This window comes from Telopea speciosissima, chromosome 5, assembly GCF_018873765.1.
Source record: "Telopea speciosissima isolate NSW1024214 ecotype Mountain lineage chromosome 5, Tspe_v1, whole genome shotgun sequence".
Taxonomy (NCBI): domain Eukaryota; kingdom Viridiplantae; phylum Streptophyta; class Magnoliopsida; order Proteales; family Proteaceae; genus Telopea; species Telopea speciosissima.
This window is the reverse complement of record NC_057920.1, coordinates 69,910,554-69,929,729: the sequence shown is the minus strand read 5'-3', so window position 1 is coordinate 69,929,729 and position 19,176 is coordinate 69,910,554. Positions and strand designations below refer to the sequence as shown.

Below are 19,176 nucleotides of genomic sequence, written 5' to 3'. Positions count from 1 at the left end.
GAAGAAAATAGCATAAGAGAATAGCAACTCTGAAGTAATAGTAGTAAACAGCACAAAACTTACGACAACTAAGCAGAAGAAGGTCCACTGGTTTCTCATTCAAATTTCCATATTCAAATCTACTTCCATTCCCTCCAACATCCAGCTCCTACAGATTGAAAAAATGCCAGGATATGAAAGGAAAAAAACATATATAAACAGACTTTCTGATTTGGGGCTTCCCATATGCTACCTGACCCATCTTAAAGGCAGTCTTAAGACTTCTAAACATACCTTCTACTGACAGTATTTTTCTAACTCCTTTCTCAAAATAAGTAGTAGAGACACATAGGCTTCCTAACGGCCCATTTACAATATAATAAATAAACAAACCAATAACAGAATCACACCCAACTAATTACGGATAAAACCTTTTACTGCTAAATCCAAAATCCAATTACCAAGCCAACATAGAATTGGTCCCATTTTATTAAGGTCCTCCAATAAACCAAACTAGAACCTATCATGGTCATTTGTCCCATACTATTAAGGTACTCATGTTTCTTCTTACTATAAAACTATCTTTGCCTTGTGTATCTGAGAGGGAGAGATATGCTGTAGATTCATTCGACAGACTTCATACATCCCTTTTTTTTTTCCAACTCAGAGACACAATAACATGCAGACCCACTGCTCCTTTTTCATAAGTGATATAGGATTTAATTCCTTGAGGAAGTATTATTCTGACATAAAAAGAATGTTTATATGCCCAAAAATATATATATATATATATATATATATATATATATATAAAAAGAAGGCTATCATTTAGTTGAAAAACCAAGAAACCCCCCATCTTGAGGCAATTAGACACGGTTAGGGATGTGATAAAACCTCACAGTCAAGTGCCTCTTCACATGCATCTCTGGGAGGCTATATTAGAGCTCAGGAACCAGAAAAACATCTATCGTGTTTCAAAGGCTTTATAATTAATAATGTTGTCTCAAAAACTACAAAATTAAAAATTGTTCATACTCTGCGACAAAAGGAGACTAGGGATGGACGAGAAAGAAGGTTTATATGCCAAAATTTTGTTTTCCTTCAAGAGGGGATGACTCTAATTCAATTAAAAACTGAAAATAGACAAGAATAAGAAGAAATTAATACCAACCTGGTTACAGTTTCAGGGCATCTGAGGGCTACACAGTTCCTCTGCTGTTCGCTTCTTATCATCTGTAGCCGATTTTCCCTTCAAAGAAAGAGAGATTCTCTGTAGGGTATTGAAGATTTGCAGGGGCAATGGCTACTGCCGGCAATGCAACAAGTAGCGGGAATAGCGGCGGCGACGGTGGCTCCTCCTTTATGGTCTGTGCGGTGTTGGGAGGTTTAAGTTTGGGTGAGAATGTGAGATCAACTGATAAACCCTCCTCTCAGGATGTTTGCTTATTGAGCAGTGAGCTTTAACTTTAGTGGGCTCGGCGAAGAGCCCAAGCCCATTCATTAGTAACTGTAAAACCAAAACCAAGCCAGAAGTGTACAAAATTGCAGCCAAGTCTTAATCCATACCATCATACAAACTAAGGTTCTTTTTGGTATCATTAGTTTTGAGTTAAATACGCATACACCCCTTAGTTGTCCTAAAATTCCACCTGCACCCCTTGCTCTTCTCACAATTCCACATACACCCTTTGCTTTTCAAATTAATTCATATTTAAATCCATGTCGTTAATATCAGGCGTTAAATGCTAACGGATCCGAAATTGAAGATTGTAATGTACAATTATACCCTCGCTAGGGCATAATTACCACAAAGAACGCAAAGACTCTAAATCTTCCCTCATTGACAAGAATTTTAGATATTTGTTATCTAATCTTATTACCCTCAACATTTTTTGGGTCTTGGCCACCTCACCCCTGAAGATCTCAACTCTAAATTGTTGTTAAAGAGAATGAACTGTACTTTTGTATTTTAAAGTGTTTGGAATCATATATTAGACTCTTTAAGACTTTGGTGTGGGAGGTGCAATTACTAAAAAAAATGACCTTATTTAGCGAGGGAAAGAAATAAAAAAGATCCACACGTGCAAAGACTGCCTTACTCTGCCCAAACGCTTTGCCGGAGCAAAAGTAAGGCAGTTATTGTGCACGTGGTCCAGTCTGCGCCACACAAGCCACTACGGGCAACTACGCTGTAGACGATCTCAATTGTAGCATGAGGGAATATGTATCTTTGTTTCCTTTTAAACTTGCAATGGTCGGTGCTGGTTAGTGTTTCTGTGGCATCGTTTAATGACAATATCAATCGATGATTGACCGTGAACAGGAAAAACAAAAAAAAAAAAAATGAGGTAGAGAATAAATAAAGAAAGGTTAGACGATCAAGGGTTCATATAAAAATGGACAGACCACATAGTGAAGAGAAAGACTCAAAGCAATTTTCTCATATTAGTGGTCCACCATTTCCTTCCAAATAATTAATATGGACCCAATTGTTTGGAGACGATTAAGAATCAGAATTGGATCATCCATTAGTTAACGGTCCTGGATCTTAGATTTGGAGTCTGTAAGCTTATCGATGTAGTTCTAATTTTGCCATTTTAGAATCGAAATCGCTAAGAAATCAGACCGATAGCCTAGAACCAGACCGATTGACACCCCTATTATTAGATTCTTTTTTTATTTGGATCCTTTTAAGATAAAGTTTGGACTTGCAAACTAAAATATCAACTGGACCATTATCTTTCTTTTTTTCCCTTATTACCGGGAATAATTTGTTCTTCTTAAATATGTGCCCGCGCAATGGCAATCAAAAATTAAATGTGAACTCAAGATCGAAGTTCGAAGAGAAGGACAGTGTGAGTTCTCTGGATCAAAGAACACAATGACACAAGAAGAAACTATAAATCATTAATCAACAAACTTAAACTCTTCTGCCATTACATAATTAAAGAGAAAAAAACTCTAAACATGTTGTGACAGAAATTTATTACAAGAATAAGGAAAACATCAAGTACTGAAACAGAGAAAAACACTCTGAAACCAAACCAAACGATTGGGTGAACAGAGAGGTCAACCGGCCTGGTGATATGCTTCCTTCTGGGTAGACGAACAGATGAGCTAGCACAGTCTCCACTCTCCACCCAATTTATTTATAATAACCACACAACTAATAAACAAAGAAAACACAAAATCCCTGTGGAAAACCCACTTAACCTCACTGATCTGATACAACAACAACAACAACAACAAATCACTCACAAAGTATTCAATTAAGACAGAGAAGACAATTAATACCAAGATAAGCTATTAAATAAATTGGGGTGCCACTTTGTTAACATTCTCCCACCTGTTTGTTTTCTCAGATAGAACAAAGAAAGTTGTAGCCAGAGAATCCACGAAACAGTTGTTACCATAGTTGGAATATTGTTCAAAGAAAACAGTTACCAGAGCATTATTACGGAAAGTTTTGCCGTTAAGAGGGTTTCGTTATTTTTCCAATGAAACAAAACTCCTTCCAAGTGAAAGCACTGAAATCACCCAGAGTTTGAGATATAACCTTGGCAGGAGAATCCTCAACGTATATATTATCTGGTGTTACGATTGGTAATGAAACCTTTCGTTGTTGTTGTTGTAGAGCAGCAACAACAACATCTTTCCCACCTTCATTTGCATCGAATTGCACTTTTGTAAATGGATAAGTCAAATGGCAATTCTTATCGTAATACCGAAAAGTATCGTCCATCAGAAGCCGATGTCCTGAAAACTTGGTACCACTGAACTCGAACTTGAGATATGTCCCGTCCTTATTTACGAATGTTCGATTCATCCTATACATGAACTCCAAGAATTTTGTCCCGATCCCAGCTTTTACAGATCGAGAAAGTGGGAACTTGACATCTTCTAGCTTACATAATTTGTCTTCGTCCATGAAACCAAAAGGTTCCAATGATACCACCTTGTCGAGAAGGAAGTGATTAAAAACTTCATCATTGAGCAATGGAACGCCAATAATAACCTTCCTTTTACGGTTTACTCGAAATCCCATTGCAGACAAGAAACTTTTGAAATCAGCACTTGTCGGACCGTCATAGACAGCGTCTGATTTTCATTCTATTTTTAATGGTTCGGAAGGGGATGAAACGGTTTCGAGATTGAAATAGAAGACTTCTAACCTCCCATGCATTCACAAATAAATTGTCAGACTTGGACCAATAGTTGCTCATTTTTCCTACACGAACAAACAAGCACCACCACCAGCAACATAGAGTAGAAGTATAAGTTCTCTTACAAACTTGAAAATGAGATGAAGGCTATCTCCTCAATCATCCTCTTATATAGCCCCAAAAAAAGAAAAAATAAATAAAAACTATTATGCGAAAACACATTGCTGTTATGCTACTTTAATAAAGTAGCCACAACTCAAAAACGACAATTACATTATTAAAGTGAAGACAGTGTTTCTAGCTCAATCTTTGAAATCTGGATCATGATGAGGAGAAAGTCATCATCTTTTGACTGAGGTGTGAACACAAAATGACATTCTTACATTAAATTAGGGATATAAACGGATCGGATGTGATCGGATTCGGTTATTCTCTGATCGAATACGGATATCTCTAAATAGATTTGGATGCGGATCGGATTCGAATTTTTTATCATTCGTTTACATCTCTACCTTGCGTGTAACTCGGACCTTCCTTCCCCTAGCAGATACAATCCATTCTCAATCCATAAACGAATACGAATGTTCCTAAACGGATGTAGATTCGGATTCTGATTTCGATAATCCATTTACATCCCTATATTAAATAAACATAAAATCAAGAAGCACGGATTTAAAGAAGGGGATGTTGGAAAAATGGTTGGTGCAAGTTTAATTTAATTCAAAGGAGATTGTAGTTGCACCTCCCACACACACCTGACAATGTAAAACCATCTCACAAAAAAAGGCAGTGTGGACTGGTTATGCATAACCACCATAAGGGGTTGGTTTTCATAGATGTTTCTTTTGTTGACGAAAGTGTAATCACACAAACCACACATCAATCCCAAAAGATTAACCGACTTTTGGGACTGTGGAATGGCGTATATACACAACACACACCACCATACTCACACACCCGATGTGGGACTAAACCCACACACCCAAAAGGTTTTCATGGATGTTTCTTGGTTTTCATGGATGTTTCTTTCTTTTAACACGTATAAGAGATCGAAGTGATTATAATATATTATGCACTCAACTTTAGATCTATCAAGAAGATTTGTATGACTTAATTAAAATGCAGATAGGTCTCTCTACCCCTATCTTTGAAATCTGGGTCATGATGGGAGAAAATTTCATCTTTTGACAAGGTAAAGAGAAAATGACATTTTTTTTATGGTAAAATAGGAAAGATAATATTAAACAATAGAGAAATATATGTTGTTCATAGATTGGGCATATTTAGCTAGGTTCATGGCTAAAGCTAAACATAGAGCATCTCCTTGAGTGTCAAAACATATTTCTTGTGACATGTCAAATATATAAGCTAAATCTTTTATAAGAAGCCAAGGCCAAGGGAGTTTGGTTGGAGATGGAAGAACCTTAGTGATCATTGCAAAATTGTTGGAATCCAGGCCCAAAACCTCAAGAACCCAAAGGTGTTCATACCTGCAACTCATATTCCCCAAATCGTTTGGGGAAGTTGAGTTGCAGGGTTTTTTTTTTTATTTTTCTTGTAAGGGTATTTTTGTCAGTTCATCCCTTGATTTTAACACTGTTAGACCTAGTGCCCGCTTGATAACCTTACGGGTGTTTCTGTTCTGGTTATGTGCTAAGAAACAGCAAAACAGTTTTTTCATTTTCTGTGCTGAAAAATCGTTTTTGACCCGCTTGGTAAACCTGTTCTTGAAAACAAGCAAAACCCTTTCTTTCTTTTTTTAAATTAACATAAGGAATCCTTGGAGCTTTGTTTGTGAGAGCAGCGATGGAGGTTGGAGCTTTGTTCATGAATATAGGAGTTTTTATCAGGCACACTTTTTCAATTTTCAACCAAGAAACGACGGACATGTTCTGTCACGCCCCTATTCCAGACAAGGAATATAATATCATATAAAGGGTAACTAGGACGACGCGTGTCATCCTAGTAAACCGCCCGGATCACTGACACAGTGTCCCAACGCACAGTCATAACCAATATTAACACAATATAATATTAGAATGCAGAAAAGAGGAATAATACATTCCAAGGATCAGTAGTATTGCGGAAGCGTATAAATCGAATAGTTACAAGATGTTCAAAGGCTAGATGATAAATATAGTAATTAGTTACATTTTCAATGACCATCTAATAACTATCAAAAACGGTATAATAGTAAGTATTTCAACATAGGCCTTAGCCTCAAAAGTAAATCAAAAAGGGATCGAGTCCCGAATATCCTCACGGCCCGTAGGCACAATCATCGCAAGGACACCCGTTGCCATGTTCCTCAAACACGGCCTCCAGTTCCTCCTCACCAATCTCATCGTACCCCGAGGGCTGCACTCCAAGTCCCGCGAGATATCCGTCACCTGCATCATAATCTAAAAAGTGTGCGCACGAGGGGGTTAGCTCCACTGAGCCAGTGAGGGGATGGGGATGCACAAACACGTAATTCACATAGTCCAATGATGCATGCACATGTTAAGTCCATTTTTCCACCTAACAAACAACTAAGTCAATGGCATATGCTATTGTGACAACTCGGGAGACACTGTGGGTCACTTAACTTATCGCCACAATGAAACCTCAATTGTCACGTGGGACCTACGCCGATCGAAGCCTCCAAGACCACTCAGTGGCAGACCCCTGATAACCAATACTACCATGACTGGCCTCTCCCACCTCCACAGAATCCGGTGTACTGATTACCCAACACCTAAACCCCTGTTGGTAAGGGTCGTAGCATAAGGGTGTGAAATCCTAGCCACAATATACTACATGCAAGTCCTATCGTCCAGAGAGGTAATCCGGGCGCATCAACTTTTCATCTGGTTTAGTGCCCGGTTACCAGCACGGCACGGCGCATACAGTTCAACATGACATTCAACATAATTTCTTCATAAATGTATATAGTGTTCGGGGTTCCGGCACCGCTACCCACCGGCACCGAGACCCATCAAGGTACAACATTACCAATCAACATTATAACAAATAGATATAAAATTATGCAATATGCGCAAACATGCTTATTAATTATAATGAGTACATAATATATAGTGCAATAATAATAACAAGCCCAAACAACCAAACCCACTCACAACGTATACGCCAAGCACCAAGATTATCAGTTGTCGCCTCGATCAAGCAATAAGCCACAAAAATGAATATATTAACCTATACAAAGAGTGAAATAAGGTTAAACGAGCGAAGGGAAAGGATCCCCAAAAGGTCTCCCATAATCACTTAAGTATAAGGTTTCAGAAACAAAGTGGTTGCAGGAGTGGTTTCATGCCCAAATTCTGCAACCACATATAAATCCTAGGAAACCGGGGGTTCGGGACAGCTTTAGTCAAGGTCGGATGCGATGTGGTTTGAGCAACAACCGAGTGTAAATCCGACCTTCACAGAGGCTCAGGACAATTTTGGTCAAGGTCGGATGCGGATGTGGTTTGAAAACCGAAGCAGAGTGTAAATCCGACCTTCACAGGGGCCTTCACGGGAAGGTAATTTCAGGGTGGTTTCTTGCAGGTCTGAACCCACATGTAAACCCTCACACCTTCAGGTCCAAAATCCGAAGGATTCCCCTCCAAGGACCCCATTTCAAGTGGTTTTAAAGCACAAGGACTTCTAGGAAACTCCATCCTAAGCTCATTAGGGTCCAACCTTAAATCTCTCAAATGGCAATGAGAACCCTTACATTAGAGCTCATAATGGGGTGAAATAACTCCACCATAGCTTGGCTTTAAAGCTCCATCGACTCCCTAGGTTCCAAGAGAGATCTAGGTCAATCTCTCCCATTACCCAACCCCTTTTAAAATCCAAAATAGAAGAAGGAAGAAGGTTCAATAGCTTACCTACCCCCAAGATGAGAGAGCTCCACGATTTATGGCCCAAGAGATGGGGTCTCCACCTTCCTCCAAGCCTCTTCACCTTCCTCTTCCTCTTTCTCTCCTCTTTCTCTCCTCTTTCTCTCCTCCACGATTTAGGGTAGAAGAGAATGATGAAGGAGAAGTAATGTTCTCTCTCTCCCTCATGGACTCATTTATAATAAATGGGTATTTGGGTACCTCTAGACAAATGGGTCATGAGGCCTAATGGGTCAACCCATTAGTCCTATGTGGGTAAGTGGATGGAATAACCCATCATTGGGTCAATAGGTTAAATGGGCCTGCCCACAACTTTAATTAGGGAAAAGCCCATTCTTAGATGGGTTCATATGAGATGGGTATAAGTCCCCAATGTACTTCCTAAAGGTACGTGGGACCCGAACTTAAAGTATTCCCTTCTCTCATGAAATAGCTCGAGCGGTTCAAGCCCGGACCCGCACTTCGAGGTTACCAAGGGAAGAATAATTAATAAGTCTTGAGGCTAGAACTTACTTTTCCCCTGTCATGGTTTATTACCCATGACCCCGAACAGCTTCGCCACGGCAATGCTAAGCTCATCACCGAACCAATTATCCAACTGAGGTGACGGTCCAAGATGCTCTCTCCTGAACTCCTCGCTTCCCGGGCTGGTACTTGGAGGGTAGTCGACGAAGTCGCCGTCAACGAACTTTCCCCATCGCGGTTGAGGAATCTTTCCTCCACAGGCAAACCCGTCTTGTGGTCAACGATTTTGTAGCTAGGTTTGACCATCATGGAGAACAGTCACCAGCATACATGGCAGCGGTATCTACACGTCACGAGAAGAAATGATATTTAATTATATCCCGGGGTACGGGTATAACATGTTCTGTCAAAAGTCTTCCACGGAGCATAAATTTTGATTTATGTTTCCAAAAACAGCCACAAAAAACACTTCGTTATCAATCGATTTTTAGGTGTTTTTTCATTTCTCAGAAAGGAAAAACACCAGAAACTGTTTCTCGTAAGGTTATCAAGCGGGCTCCTAGACTAACAGAATGGGGGTATCTGTTAACTATTAAAAACCTCAGGGGGAGTACGTGAAAAAACCCTATAATATATTATGCACTCAACTTTAGATCTATCAAGAAGATTTGTATAATATAATATGGGAAGCAGTTTTCTGTACAGGAACGTGGCCTACACCAGCACGCCCATGTGTCTATCTCTCTCCTCCTTAAAACAAGGGGGCAGAGGTGTCTTTTCACATGGGAGAGGAGAGAGATAGACTTATGGGAGCGCTATCATAGGCCACACTCCTGGACAAAGATCTTTTTCCCATATAATATAGTCATGTTGAAGAAAAAGTGGTTCACATCTTGGGATTTATATTATCCAATGTGAAAGATGTGGTAGAGTGACTAGATTTTAAAGATGTGCTCCAGTCATAGTTATTAAGATGGAGACAGGTGTTTTTACCGCATCTTTGAAATCTGGGTCTTGATGGAGAGAAATATTTCATCCTTTAATGAGGTGAAAACGAAATGACATTGTAACTGTGGCACAAAATAATTCTCTCCAATTCCCTAAGGGTTTGTTTGGTTACGTAAATCCATAGATGGTAATTTTGTGGAATCGTGATTCTCAATTATTAAAACTGTTTGGTTGTGTAATTCTATAGAATTAAGAGAACCACCTGTTTCCAATTTTTGTACTAAAGTTGCTTTATTCTTGAGTTCACCTCAAGAATTGAAGTTACATATGGACCACCTGATTCTAGTACATTTAAATATCATGATTCAACCTGGAAGCAAAATTTTTAATCAAATATTTTTAATAATTAATATTTTATTAAAAAATAAAATCCTAATATTTAATTAAATAAAACATTAATAGTTAACAAAATAAAATCTTATATTTATTAAATAAAATACCAATTTTTAGTTAAATATTATGCTTTTATTAATAAAATAAAGCCCTTAATTAAAAAATAACTAATAGTTAATTTAAAAATTAATATTTAATTAAAAAAAAAATATTTTATCAACTGACAGACTTAGGATAACCAAACGATTTTTCAGATAGATCCATGATGAATACAACTGACAGACTCAAGGTAACCAAACCGTTTTTCAGGAAGATTCACGTCATAGAATAATGATAAACAAATAGTTTATTTCCTAGAATAACAAATCCATAGATGGTTCTGTGGATAACCATCCAAAATCAACACATGCTCCAAAAAAATTATGCAACCAAACACACCCTAAAATTGTGCAGTGCAGCAGTCGGGGTGGAGATGTCACCTGGCAGCTCGGACATCCAACGATGCCAAAGTCGAGAAGAAAGGGAAAAAAAAAAAAGCATAAGTCAACGAGCTCGGACTCTTGGACGTCCAAGGTGCTAGGTGTCGACATCTCCACCCTAAACTGCAACACTGCACACTTTTAGGAATTGGAGATGATGAAAATTCCATTAGAAAATTAACGGTGGATGCACTTTTATTTTAATTCAGATGAAATGGTAGTTACACCTCCAACACCGATAGTGTAAATATTTATCTGTTAGATACTGACCTCCATCATCCATTGGGCTATCAAGCGATTTTTTACAAACAATGCTAGGATATTATTAAATCTGAATTATCTAATTATATTAATTTTTCTTAACCATACCTTGCCCTTAGAGATTAATCATGCACTCATCCCATTAGTTCCTACAAAAAAATAACATTGAAGTTGTAGACTATAAACCTGTTAATCTTTGTAATGTGTTTTATAAAATTATTGCTAAAATCATTATTAATCATTTAAAATCTCTTCTTGATAGGTACATTTCCGCATTTCAGACTGTTTTTAATCCTAGGTAGGCAAATCTCTGATAATTTTATTATTGCCCAATAATTATTCCATTAGCACACAAAAGGGTAGCCTTACAACTTGATACGTCCAAGCATTATAGACTTAAATGGGTTTTCTTAGGGCAATTTTTAAATACTTGAAATGCAAATCTTTTATTGAGGCAGGCAACTATTATTGATCGGGAATAGTAGTCTTGAATCAGTATCAGAATTATCGATTCTGTCAGCTGCTTGGTATCCAGCCTTGGGATTTCGGCCTTGATGCTGGATATCATAGCATCGATGGCCTCCTTTTCTTGTCTGAGTTGCCTGATCCTCCCTCTATGATAGGTAGTAGGCATCGAATGGAGTTCTGTTGATGACGTATGCTGCTGCTGGCTGAAGCCCATAAATACTTAGGTACATGCATTTGAAGCATTTGGCTAGAGCAGCAATAGGTGTCTGTTTTTCTTTTCCTTTCTGCGACTCCATTTTGTTGCGGTGTGTAAACACAGTATCATTAATGTATAATTTCATTAGATGAAAGAAACCTCTGAAACTCAGTAGAGAGATATTCACCTCCTGAATCAGATCTGAAGACCTTGACCTTACATTCAAACTTCTTTTCTGCCGCTTTAAATTCCTTAAACCGATCAAAAGCTTTAGATTTGTGCTTTGTTTTCAGTGCTTATCCTAACCTTCTATACTGGCTGCAGGGAGTTAACCTTCTATTTTGGGACACTCCAACCCTTGGATTGACTCCATCTTCTAGTATATTGTTCCTCTATGCAGTACTTCTAGTGTCCTTAATTTAGCATTCATCAGTCTAGTCGATTGGAAGTTCTGTCAATTTTTGGTAAGTTTCTAATTCTATTAATGGCTAATTTTCTATTCTGTGTATGTGCTATTACAGCAGATCCCACCCTTGGATCTGTTTGATTTTTCTGTTAATATTACCTGACTCAAATTTCAGATCCATCTGACCTTTAGATTCTGTTTTATTTAACTTTTCTTATTCTGACATATTGTGTTTGATTTGAATTATTGTGATTCTGTCCTCGTGGGTTTTTCTTCTATTAACCCTATCTTCCCTATCCTAGAACACTTCACAGAAGCAAGCTCATTATAGCTTGTGAGTTTATGGTTTTGTTCAGTATTTCTTCTGGTGAATATTGAAATGAGAGTACCACAAAGCAAGATAACCTATTGAGGCAACCATGTCCTTAAAGCAAATGGATGGATTTATAAACTTAAAAAACCAAATATCAAAGTAAGAAATTGCAAGTTTTAATTACATGATTAAGAAACAATTGCACATAAAGAATTTTTTCTACACTTCAATTATTTTGCAATTATATGATTTCTGACAAAACCTCTGTTCGAAATCTGAATGTCATGACTTGTACAAGGAAAAGCAAAGTCATCTTCATGTATTTTGTTGCAGGCAATCCATCCACTCAGATATGAACATTTCTCTACAAGCCCCCCACTCTGAAGCAGCCTTTGAATCAAATACTATTAATGCATTTACACAACAAACTCGATCTCACATATATTGTGATGTCCGAGCTGCCATGCTAGCAACCTGAGACTGCATCTGCACCTCCCTGACCTTCGTAGCCGTGGCACGATAAAAGAACTGCTCACGCGAGATCGACCTTATAATCCTCATATACTGATCAAAGGGTACAGACCCTTCCTGAACTGCTTTATCCAATGAATAAACCACATCCTCAATAGCCAAATCCGCTGCTGTACACTCAAGCAACTGCCTTGAAAGCCCATCACAAGGCTCAAAAACCTCCTCAACCTCACCACTCTTAGTCTTCCCTACCCTTGTCCCATTCTCCCTCAACCATGACTCCAACAAATCCGTGTCTATCATAATCATCTGCAATTCCTGCTCTAAACCCTCCTTCTCTTCCTGCAATTTCCTCAATTCCTTCGACCGCAACTCATCTCTGTGCCTTAAAACCACTTGCAAATTAAACAACCCTTCCATCCCAGTCTCTCTGTTCTTCCTCAACCCCTTGGCATCAACATGTAACTTCTCCATAAGCTGATCAATTAAATTCCTCCGATAAATTTCATATGGTGGATGAAAAGGGGACGACATTGATGAAGAAAAAGAATTGGGACTAGGGATTGGGGGAGGACTGGGTCTCTGGGCTTGGGGACAAGAATAGACTGGTGGGTCGTTGCCGAAGAGATGACTGAGATTACAAACCAAATCAACGAGATTCGAGCTGGGATAAATCCAGTTGTGGAGATAAGAGTGTGAGACCAAACCAGAAGGGTCAACATGTGAGTGTGGGCGTTTGATGATCATGTCACCAGTTGGAGTGACATAAATGCAGGGAGGGTCACGAGGGTAGGATTCGATGAGCCAGAAGACAACAGGGATGTAATACATGATGTCTTGGTAGACCATGGGGATTGTGCCTTCAGCTTGGAGGAGGTTGACTGTGCGGCCGTCGTTGTAGGTGAAGGTACCTGTCTTGGGTTGGAGAGGTGGGAAGGTGTCAATGAGGTCTATGAGGTGTTGGCAGATCACCCATTTTACGTCTTCTGTGTAAGGGAGGGCTGAGGCACCACGTTGGGAGAGGACGTTGCTTAGGAATTGTTGGGTGTATTGGGTGTTTGATACTGCGTGGATTGAAGTATCCATGATAGCAGATAGCCAGAGAAGAGAAAACTTCAATTGCAGGATTCAATAGAAGAGTTCGGGCTTTGTCTCACCTGAAACAGAGCAATGGCGAGAGATGTCCGTCGGAGATGGGGAGAGGTGGAAGTCATCAAGAGAAAGACTCTGCGTGTGCCTTGTTATGAAGTTTTGAGCTAGCGTGACCAATGCTGCAATACAAGAATGAAAATTTTATGGATTTTTTCCATTAAAGAATGCAAATTAAAAGGAAAAAAAATTAAAGAATACAGAGCATTCACGAAACTATTTGCAAAGATTAAATGAATCTTATCCTCTTTCATACGACGTAATTGTTTGCTACTAGAAATTATATTTCGAAAAAATTAATTGTTTTCAAGTGAACAACTTCAACGCCAAGTGCTTTCAGGTGCATCCATCAAGAATCTTGTCTTCTGCTCTTTAGGGCCTGTTAGGGCTCCACCAATTAGGTCGCCAAGTCCCAAACCATTGAGAAGCCAATATCAATCTCGCTGCTCAGAAAAGAAATCTGCAGAATTGAAGAGGTAAACATCTTTATGGAGTGGGTTGCCACTGCTTGGTGTATGTAGTGTTGCACAAAATTTGTGCATTGAAACACAAATGAATCATAGTTCACTGGAAACCCATTAGGTCCTTCAGGAAGAGTTGACAAAGCATGAGTCAATCATTAGAAGGGTATCGAACCAGATTGCAGAACCAAAAACATCACTTGTATAAGCTTCAAGATGGGATAATCATAACAACCCATGTTGATGAGGTCTAGGCGTTCAAAATATAAGACACTATCTGGTGGAGATTTTCTTGGGAACCTCTTCACAGAAAGCATGATCTTCCAGTTCTTCCATAAATTACCAGTAGAGGAAAGAAAGAAATCTGGGTATCAATGAAGGTTATTTTCATCCCGATGTTCCCTGAAATATCTTGGCCCTGAGGGCAGATCAGGCTAGGAAATTTTTAGCGCCAGTCAAAATTGGGTTGGACCAAGGTTTAGGCATCGAGTTGATCCTAGCCCGGCCCAGTCCGACCCGATCGTATTTTAAGTTATATTATACCATATATACTGTTATATGGATATTATATATATATATATAAAAATGTCACTCACATTTTATTATATAATATATTATATATGAAGATAATTAATAATATAGTACATTTATTATAGTGTTATTTCACGTAAAATTTATAATTTTTTCCCCGATTCAATCCAGCCCGTGCATTTCTCTTCCCCCTCCCCATTATCAGGGCCAATCAGGGACAGCCTAACCCGACCCTAAGGGCTGGTCAGGGTTGGATTTTTCAGGTCTTGAGTTAGGGTCAGGTCGTTCCTAGGCGCAGCTAAGAGGACTAAGGGTTGAACTAAGATTTTATAAAGTGAAGCCCAACCCAACCCTATTGCAGCCCTAACTCCACTTGTTTGTGTTGAAAGCAACAAGGATTTGTACAGGTTTAAACAGAACAAAACTTGTTTGATCAAAATCCCTTTTTTTTTAGTAAAGGACCAAAATGCATTAAAGCAATTTGGAAATCAACTTTCAGTTTAATTTTGGGATGTTTCAAACCACAAAAAAAAAAAAAAAAAAACAGAAAGTGGTGGTCTCTTGCTCAATGATAAATTAGGGCCGCAACAGGGTCGGGTTGGGCCGGACTTTATAGAACCCTAACCCAACCCTGAGTCCCCTTAGCTGGGCCTAGGCCCAACCCGACCCTGACTCAGGGCTTGAAAAATCCAACCTTGACCCGCCTTCAGAGTTGGGCCGTTGATCATGGGGAGGGGGGGAGAAAATGCATGGGCTGGAATGGGCCAGGGAGAAAAATATCAATTTTACGTAAAATAACGCTATAATTAAATGTATTATATCACTTATTATCTTCATATATAACATATTATATAATAAAATGTGGGTGAAGTTTAAAGTTTATTATATATATATTATATCAATATATATTTTATAGTATAACTTAAAACAAGGTCGGGTTGGGCTTAGTTCGAGGCCTCAACCCTGGCCCGGCCCTACCCTAAGTCAGGGCCAGAAATTTCAAACCATGACCCACCCTCAGGGCCAAATATCTCAGCCCAAACCTTGTTCGGGCTCAGGGCAGGTTCGGGCCGATAGGGCCCAACTTGCACCCCTAGATACAATCTCCACCCATGGAGCACATCACCCACATACTTAATGACTAGATTCTTTTTGTCAATAAACCATGTTCAATTGGAGCACGGATTGTGTCCTTGTACAAGGACATGATCCGGTCTCATTTAATTATGCTTGTCATTTATGTTCCCCCAAAAAATTAAGGAAGAAGAGAGACAAATGGCGCTGATATTAGAAGTCAATTTTATGAATAAAGATGAATTTCGGAGAATTATTTTTCCTCCAAAAAAAACCTACACATCAATTCAACTCAGCCTAATCTCAACTAAATGGGGTCACCTACATGAATCCTTTTTCCCTCATTCAGCTTTATTCAAAGCAATACTTGTTACTAGTCTTAAGCTATGTATGTCTTTCCTCACCACTTTTCCAAGAGTCATTTTAGGCCTCCCTTGGCTCTTTTAGCTTCTTCAATCTGAATCATATCACCCCTTCATACTAGAGCATTCAAACTTTTAAAAGCCTCTGTTGAATGTTTATGCCACCTCAAACGTCTTTCTCTCAACTTATCATATCATGTATCGGAACTACTCCTAAATTAACTCTAATTTGTTCATTCCTAATTTTATATTTTTTAGTTTTATCACTCATCTATCTCAACATCCTCATTTCAACTACATTAATTTTGTTTATATGTTATTTTTTCATTGCCAAACACTCAACTCCATACATCATTGTTGGTCATATAACTATCTCTCGTCGCACGATTTATTAAGTGAAAACAGCTTAACAAATCATCCAATTGAAAAAACCCGACTCCTAAAAAGCCATTATGATTTCAAAATAAAATAAAACACATTTTCCGTGAGAGAGGGATAAGAGTGATTGAGAAAAAGGGGCGCAATTGGAGGTAAGAGGGAGGAATGTGAGTAGAGAGATTGATTGTTAAATATTCTCACATTTCTGTGACACACGTCTAAGAACTAATTTATTGGAAGCGTGTTATGGATTCGGGAACATAATTAAAGTATATATAGTATAGGGAAAAAGAATGGTGTCTGGTCGCATTCTCCTGCATCTACACACAAGGGAGGGTGAAATCACTGCCCCACCCCTCTTGTTGGATGCCCTTGCACACCCCCCAGTTAGCCCTTGTGCTGATGTAGGGGCCACTCAACTAGGCAGCAAACCCTTCTGGGATAGTATAATAGCTTAGGAAGTAAATTATTGGAGAGAGAGAGAGAGAGATATATATCTGTAACCTTTCTTTCTATTAGACCCATGTTGATCAGGGTCCATGCAGGATCAGGTTTGAAAAGACAAACCAAACCCCAGCCCAAGAAAGCAGTTTGTATTCGATGGTCCAACCAAATATTGCCATCAACAATTAGGCTGCAACATCGAGGTTGGGCCGGGCTTTTAAAACCCTAGCCCAACCCCAGGTCCCCTTAGGGGGCCTAGGCCCGCCCGACCACTCGACTCGGGCCTAAATACCTTGACCCTAACCCTAACCCTGACGGGCCAAGCCCGCCCTGATTGGCCCTGGCCTTGCAATAATTAAATTAAAATAACAAGACTATAGAAGATGTGAGAGAGGAGGCTTGAACCCAAGACCTTTGGGTAGTAATTGTTTTTATACAACACATACCGCCAAGGGTGCAAAGCACTTGTTTATAATAATACTTTCTATTTTTTAATAGATAAAGAAATTTCTTTAGGGCCAAATTCAGTGACCCGAGGTCTCAACCTTAACCCAACCCGACCCCAACTCAAGGCCAAGAATTTCTGGCCCTAACCCGCCCTCAGGGCCAAAAATCTTAGCCCAGGCCCTGTTCGGGCTCAGGGCGGGTTCGGGCCGACAGAGACAACCTTGCAGCCCTATCAACTATTAATTGAAAATTTAATTTTCAAAAGTGGGTGATCAATAATTGAACTCCCAACTCTACAACTATACAATAATGATTCTCCTTTAGAATGATTAATAAGGATTAGTAAACCTAAACCATTTTCTTCTACTTTCCAATAGAATGATAATAATATAACATTAAAATACACTTACCACATTAAAAAGAGGTGGCAGACTGCCACTAACTGCTAATTAAGTTCTATAACTTTTGTACAATTATACCACTTTGGTTTTTCTTCTAATGGAGTTATTTTTTTTTAAAGAGATTTTTTGTATATTTTTTTGGTAGAAAGAGAGATCCTTGTATCACTATCAAAATATGGTCACCTTTTTCATCATCTTTTAAAAAGTAATAGTCATCTTTTTGTGGCTCATCATAACAGATAAGGGCTATAATCCAAACAGCCTTAGAGTAGTTAAGTTCCATTTGCTGGTTAAGCATTAGTCATAATTTTGGGATAGGGATGGATGAACCGGGTTCAAAATAAGATAATTGGTAAAATCTTGTTGTAAACCAAGATTGGTGAAAAAGAAGATGTAGTTGTTTTTTTATCCTGCTAGTACAAAAATCTTCTTTTTTTCAATGAAGGCAAAGCTGTCATTTCACATGCACAATAATAATTTTTTAAATTAACATATAATAAGTCATTTTTTAGTTATTATGAAAATAAGTTTTTACCCTTAACGAGAATAAAATAAGATGTAATTAAAAAAGGATTACAACTTCTCACTTCACCACCTTGGTGACGACAAGGTGTACCTTAAGATAATATTCATCTTAGTTAATATTTCACAACCTGCTTAACGTAGGAATTTTTTCAATGAGGACAATCCCTACAAGACAGATGAAGTAATTGTCCTTTACGAGTCGGGTTTGGTTGATCAAAAAAGAATTGAATCTAGTTAAAGTAAAATCAGGTGTCATCAATGGTTTGATTGCCGATATGGCTTTATGAGTTGTCACATTACTTTTGATATCTTTGTATTTATTCTATCAAGAAGCACTTCTTGATTCTTATAAGGGGTTTTCTTATTTACACCTCCTAATTTGTCAAATAATTTATAACCTTATTTTTTTCGTTTTACGATACACTTAAGTATCAAGAAACACTTCCTATATAATAGGACTTTTCATTTGTTTTCATGGAAAATGCTAAAAAGGGCATTTAAAATTAAAATATATATATATATATATTTAAAGGAAAATTATCATGTACTTAAAATATCACTTGCACAGAAAAATTTACAGCAAAAAAACAAACAGGGCAATTCCTTTCTTATTGAGTGACTTTTATAGAAAGAAGGAAATGATTCTTAGGATTATAAAGATTTTATTTTGATTTGAAAAAAACTGCTTAAAGGCATAAGAGAAGAATCAAAATCATTACAAATATAATTCAAACCACACATGTTCTAAATAATCAAAACCATTAGAAGCTATCACTATACCAAACCCACATATGAAACAGAGGGAGAGGGATGGATATACTAGCGGTATACCGTATGCTAGCACCCTATGTGTCTATCTTTTTCTTCCCTTTTAAAATTACTATCTTACCCCTCAAAGGGAGAAAGAGAGAGAGAGATAAGGTGTTAGCATACCCAACCGTCTCCCTAAAACAAAAATCGCATCATGTAACTCAT

The 19,176-nt window shown here is 38.3% G+C and overlaps 2 protein-coding genes across 2 annotated transcripts in view; one reads left to right on the top strand and one right to left on the bottom strand.

Annotated features, from left to right (window-relative positions):
- Positions 1-8,109: 8,109 nt before the first annotated feature.
- LOC122661277 (uncharacterized protein At5g49945-like) overlaps positions 8,110-19,176 on the top strand; it is a 42,150-nt gene continuing 31,083 nt past the window's right edge. The window contains exon 1 of the mRNA XM_043856626.1: positions 8,110-8,137. The gene's annotated coding sequence lies outside the window, so the exon portion shown is untranslated. The remainder of the gene's footprint in view (positions 8,138-19,176) is intronic.
- On the bottom strand, positions 12,272-13,556 carry LOC122661278 (protein ELC-like). The gene has a single exon (XM_043856627.1). It carries the CDS (start codon positions 13,513-13,515, stop codon positions 12,394-12,396), a length of 1,122 nt encoding a protein of 373 aa, XP_043712562.1. The 5' UTR covers positions 13,516-13,556; the 3' UTR covers positions 12,272-12,393.